The following is a 6,173-nucleotide window of genomic DNA, read 5'->3' as shown; positions in this document are numbered from 1 at the left end:
CAGTTTACCCGTCCTGTAACCATTGAAGGGGGAGAGGGTCTAGGAATAGGATTAGAATGGATGTGACGTAGAACCGGGCTATGGTCTGAAGAGAGGTCATCTAAAGATTTAATTGTGGATTGTGATTTGGGTATTTGGGAAGTAACAAATATATCAAGGATATCGGGACGTTTAAATAAATATAATGAAGACGATAAACCAGATTTAAAGAGAAAAATTCGTCATCGATAAAAACCTTACATATTCATAGAACTATTAAGTAGATATAAACGTAATACAAACCGTAATAAACAGTTATCTCCGATTCCAGTGATAGCTATTTATTAATGAGTTATTACTAGACCAATCAATAATCTTAATCGATCATTTTTTATCTATATGAATAATTACCGGAAGTAATAGAATAGAATCGATAAAAAACTTTTATGCATTTCTCTAATTGATAGTTTCTATAAATGTCTTTCAATTGAATCGATAAATTCCAGCACTTCCTTAAATAGGTATTGAATCAATTTTTAATATTGAAGCATGGTATAAATAATTGTGACTCATCTCATATTTGCTCCTTTGTTCCTCCATAAAGCTATTAAAAGAATAACAAAATATTATTATGTTCGTATACCTAAAACTATATCTCCAAATGTCTACCTATACTATTAAAAGAACTGTATAAACATTCGATAAGAATTCAAAATTTTTTTTTAATATCCTTGACTAAAAACTTATCATATTCTTGTCTCGAGCCTTCATATGTTTCACTATTAATGGGTTTTTCATCTTTATAAAATCTAAAATTATTCTAACTCGGCTTTGAACTAATGATAATGATTGATCAGTAATCTTGAATGAATCAGTAAGTTTGAACCCAAATACTTTTTTTAGTAACATATACAACTAGTAAATTTGATGTTAGATTACAATAGTTTGATACAGATTGTAGAAAAACTAACCATTGGTAACATTTTTAGATTAGAAGGTCTCTAGGACATTCAGGTGCAGGATCGAAGGATTGTCAGGAATGGAAGAGAAAGCAAGGTTAGAAACAAGTGGATTTGGGTGGTTAGAGAGTTTAAATTGGAAGGATTGATGTCTGGTTCAGGCTTGATCGGTTATATATGGAATATTAAGGTCTTTAAGGATGATTTTATTGGTGACAAAGTAAGGAGCATTGAGGATTTTAGATTCTAGGGATTGGATACGAGGGAAATTCGAAGATTTAGTAGACAGTAGATTAGTCTTATGTAATGGATTGGAAGTTTAGACCGTTTTTCTAGAGTTGTAATAGTCGGAATCGACGTGCAGGTTCCTGTCTTCAGTCTTGTATGAGGATTCCAAGTCAGCCGTTTGTCCAAGTATAGTAGAAGGGAGCAGACAGAAGTAAGAGCAACATTATTAAAGGATACTGTAGGGCAGTTAGTATCTTTTATTTTTAAATTACAAAGACAATCTGAAATAAAAAATATATTTGTTTCAATATTAGGCGATTGAGGTTGCAACTGCAGTGTTAAAGTTATAGAAAGCAACAAAAGGTTTATAACCTCTAAGATTGTAAACTATTATTGAGTTTTTATCATTTACAGTACAATAACATTTCACAGCAGAAAAAAAATTCTCAAGAAAGGCTGAAGCCCATAAAGAGATAAAGGAGGTTTGTGGTACTTATTTTTGGAGAATGGATGGGTCAGAATCGGTTTAAAAAGTTTCATTCAAGAGATTTTTCATTGAAAGATGACTAACGTTCTGGTCGACCTTTTAACGTTGGTTATGAATCGAATGGTCATACAACTCGGTAAGAGATTACAAATTGTACGAGATTCAATGTAGCACACACAACGATTAAAAATCAATAAAATTGGGATTTATGAATTTTTGGTATTGAAAGAAATTCACCCAGTACATTGAATCAATGTTTGCAATACACATCTCAAACGTAATTCAATCGACCTTTTTCTGTAGCTGATTATCGCTGGGATGAAAAATATATCGTCTATAGTAAATCGAAAGAGGTCATGGAGTAAACCACATCGAGAGATGAATTGCATATTTTAAGCTGCTTTTAATCAACCGGACAATCAGCCTAAGAACGTATAAAATTGGAGGACACAATCAAAGCGAAAAAGCCAGATTATCGTGATAACAGGAGAATTCATAGATATTTAGCAACACGTACAAAATTATTGGAGCTTGATATCATTATTTAATTTAGTTAATACCAGAGTGATCTCGTGGGCCTTACATGGTTAATATAAGAGGTACTTTTTTTAACAATTGATTATGGAGGTATAATCTCATACAAAAGACACCTCTAACTATATACAACGTTATCAATAAAAAAAATTAAGATAAAATAATAATTCTTAAAATAAAAGATAATAATATATATAGATAAATAATAGATATAGCATTGCTAACCTTGCGTAGGTTTGAGTTAGTTTGATGTTGATATGTTGGTTCCAGGTAAGGCGGCGATCGAGATGAATTCCCAAGTATCTTACTGTTTCATTGGCAGGATTCCATTTTCCATTTTTACATTTGGGAGCAAAATTGGAGGATTAAAATTAATTCCAATAAATCCCACCAAATCACATTTACCCTTCGTCGTAAACCAATGACCTCTTGTCCAACAGTGTCCTTTAATAATACCCCACTTATTCCTGTCGAACAGATCTGTTTAAAACGACTGATCTCATGGACATGGAATCCTCATACAAGACTGAAAAGACAGGAAACTGCTCGTCGATTTCGACTATTACAACCTTTACTAGACAAACGGTCTAAATTGCCAATCCTTTACAAAATACTGATCTACGTGACTATTACAAGGCCTATCTAGACATACGGAGTTGAGCTTTGGAGCTCCACTAAACCATCAAATTCCTCCCGAATCCAATCCTTAAACTCCAAAATTCTTCGTAAAATCCATAACGCTCCTTACTTTGTCACAAATCAAGTCATCCATCAGGACTTCAATGTTCCATATATTCCCGATTTGGCCAAAACGATTCCATTCCTTCCATCGAAAACTTCCCAACCACCCAAATCCATTTGTTTCTAACCTGGCTTCTCCTTCATTACCTAATAATCCTCCTAGGCGTCTGAAAAGAAGATGGCCTCGGGATCTGCTCCTCTAGAAATGTTATTAGAGTTCTGTCAATGGGTAGATTCTCCACATGTTTGTATCATGTGACTATCTCACCTACAGCAAATTTACTTGTTGTATATATGTTATACAATAGCAAATAACAATAAATAAATGATGAATGAAAAAAAAAAAAAAAAACTTTCGGAGCTTGGTAGAGATGGCATCCCAAATAAATCCCAAACGTTCCACCAACAGATTATCATTTATTTTACAAACAAAGTTTACAAAATGGTATTTTAAATGGTGAAAATTTCAGTAATAACGATGATCTTAAATTTCATTTGGTTGGGTTTTTTTGCTGATAAGGACCAGAATATCTATGAGTGCGGGATCGTGAAGTTATCAGAAGGATGGCAAAACATCATCGAATAGAATAGGAGATATTCGACTGATAAAAATTTATTTTTGTATAAAACAAAATTGAGTTTTATTTCATACTAAAAAAAACTATTATTTCTAGCTAACGCTATATTTATTTCCAAAATGCATTTTAACACTTACAAGTATTCTTTATAAATGAATAACACCTTGTGATTGGAAATTATTAATAACCTATGTCTTAATATTAAAAAAATCAAATCCTTTCTATGTATTTGTCAATCATGTGTGGTAGACACCTAATTACCATAAGTTTCGAAATTTAAATTACTCTTATGACTTCAAGTTTGTATATTTTAATATCCACATTATTTATATAGATATAAAAATATCTCTGTATGTATATCCATTTATTTTAAAATATAATTTATTTCCAGGACCTAGTGGCAGCAACATGATAAAAGTCGATGAATCAGATCCCGTCGGGGGTAAGTTAATTACAATCATATTGTTTTTGTTATTATGTAAAATATTTATAATTATATAATATAATTTACATCAACAACCCAATAGAACTAATTAAGAAAGTACTTGTGAACATTCAGACTTATTACAATATAAGCACTAGTTCGTAAAAGTTTTTGGGATTGAAATAGGTTTTTCAATTCAAGTACGAATTCCACACAATATTGTTCTTCAGAATAAGACCATCGTTGTCATCATCATATTCTCACCTCTAGTATCAACCATAGTGTGAGGAGGAGGTCTATAGAGCTTTCTCCAGTTCTGTCGGTCTTCCACCGAACGCCTTCTTTCATACCATTGGAGTCCTCTTTTCAGGAAATCCTTCTTAACTTCGTCTTCCCATTTATTTCTTAGTCGACCTTGGCTTGAAAGACCTCCCTAGGAATTCTGGTAGGTTCCATTCTTAGGAGATGTTCCAGCCATCTTAGTCTCTTCTAATACTTCATGGAGTCGTTAACCCTAATTGTAGTGTTGCGGACCCCGCCTCTTCTTGTTTTCCCCTCATTTTTTTCTGAGAAATCTCATTTCTGACGCTTGTATTCTTTATTGATGCTTTTGATCATCGTTGTTAATTATTTTAACCTATCTTTCTGCCAGAAACTGAATTTTCTAGTGATATCAGAAATTGTAAAGGTATGTGATGTCGCATCCCCAACATAGCCAAGACTTTTCCCCTACAGATCATCATTTATTTCACAAAATAGTAATTCAAAAGGAAAGAACTTCTTACGTCCTAATTTGATATCCTCATTGTTTTTGAATTACTGGTATTTTCAAAAAATGCGGTTGCTTCCTTTACGCACAGTCCTTTTTTTCCAGTAATGACTGTATTTCATTCATTACTTAAAAAAACATTAAGGATGCAAAAACAAATAAAAAATATATATTCAAAATAAAGAACGCATTGATAGTTCAGTAAAATTAGGATTTTACTTGCAAGAAAATCAGGTAAAGCTTAAAATAAGGTTAATTTACTTATTCTTTCTCTAATAAAAAAAGCTAAGTTCTTGCCGATTTCTGTGTATGCTATGAAGTGGAATCCTCAAAAAAAGTTTAAGCCTTTAGAACCTTTACACATACAACAATCATAAGAATATTATAAAAACTATAACATTAAATTCTGCATTACTGTTTTTATTATCTTGTAGCTCTTCCGTTTCGGTTATTACAAAAAGTTTTGTAATACAATAGTATTTTTGGTAAAGTGATTGTAATTGACATTATAAACTGAATAATTATAAGTAAACTGTGATAATAGTCATTGACTAATTAAAAAATTTGCCTGCAACAGTTTGATAACCAATATTAGGTGTGGTATTTTAATTAAGTTGATTGAGAATTGCTGGAAGAGCCGAAACGTAGGATATTAATTATCATTTATATTAAATATAATTTTAATATTCCTAAACAAAGCCTTAATGTTCTCAAATACGAGCAAACAACCAGTCAATGTTTCCCTTATACAAACCTTATTTGAACAGAAAAAGGTGGGATCACATAAATGCAAACAAGAGTTAGTACATATCTCATCAACAGCTAAAAGTGATTAACCAAATATAGATATTGAAACACTTCAAGACAGTTGAAAATTTATTCTGTGTATTATTTATCGTTATTTGTTGATATTATTGATGTGAAATGTACTATCTCTGGTCTGCATCTATTTGATTCCATCTGTTTCTGTTCAAATTATGTCTGAAAAAAGGAAACGTTGACTGATCAGTAATTTGCTCGTATTTGTAAAACTGGAGGTTTTGTTTAAGAATTTAAAAATAACACTCTGAAAAGAAGATGGCCCCGAGATCTCCTCTAGAAATATTTTTAGAGTTCTATCAATGGGTAGATTCTCCACATGTTTGTATCATGTCATTATAGCGCACTTACAGGAAATTTACTTGATGTATATATATATATATATATATATGTATACAGTTGTCAATAACTGTAAATTATTAAAAAAATAACATTCTAACCATGATTTGTGTATGCGTTTTACTTTTATCTCACATTTCGTAATTATTTAAGCTTTTGTGATATCATTCATTCTTTTTGTTATGTATGTTTTTAAAATTTTATTTTTCGTTTTTACACAAGTATCACTGTGAATTAGTTAATCCTATTTTTCACTATCTTGAAGTGACAGATTGTTATATTTGCAAATGGAAGAATTAATTTTTAAATATATATA

At 31.3% G+C, this 6,173-nt stretch overlaps 1 protein-coding gene across 2 annotated transcripts in view; it reads left to right on the top strand.

The window, feature by feature from the left end:
- LOC106683752 (uncharacterized) overlaps positions 1-6,173 on the top strand; it is a gene marked incomplete in the record, with an annotated part of 156,523 nt that overhangs the window by 48,667 nt on the left and 101,683 nt on the right. For both annotated transcript variants that reach the window (XM_024359746.2, XM_067044679.1), the window contains 1 exon segment: positions 3,898-3,948. In XM_024359746.2, the coding sequence (XP_024215514.2) occupies positions 3,915-3,948 (34 nt within the window).

The sequence above is a fragment of the Halyomorpha halys genome, unplaced genomic scaffold (genome assembly GCF_000696795.3).
Source record: "Halyomorpha halys isolate HHAL.00 unplaced genomic scaffold, Hhal_1.1 Scaffold513.1, whole genome shotgun sequence".
Classification (NCBI taxonomy): Eukaryota; Metazoa; Arthropoda; class Insecta; order Hemiptera; family Pentatomidae; genus Halyomorpha; species Halyomorpha halys.
Note: the sequence above shows the minus strand (reverse complement) of the source record. Positions and strands in the feature narration are given on the sequence as shown.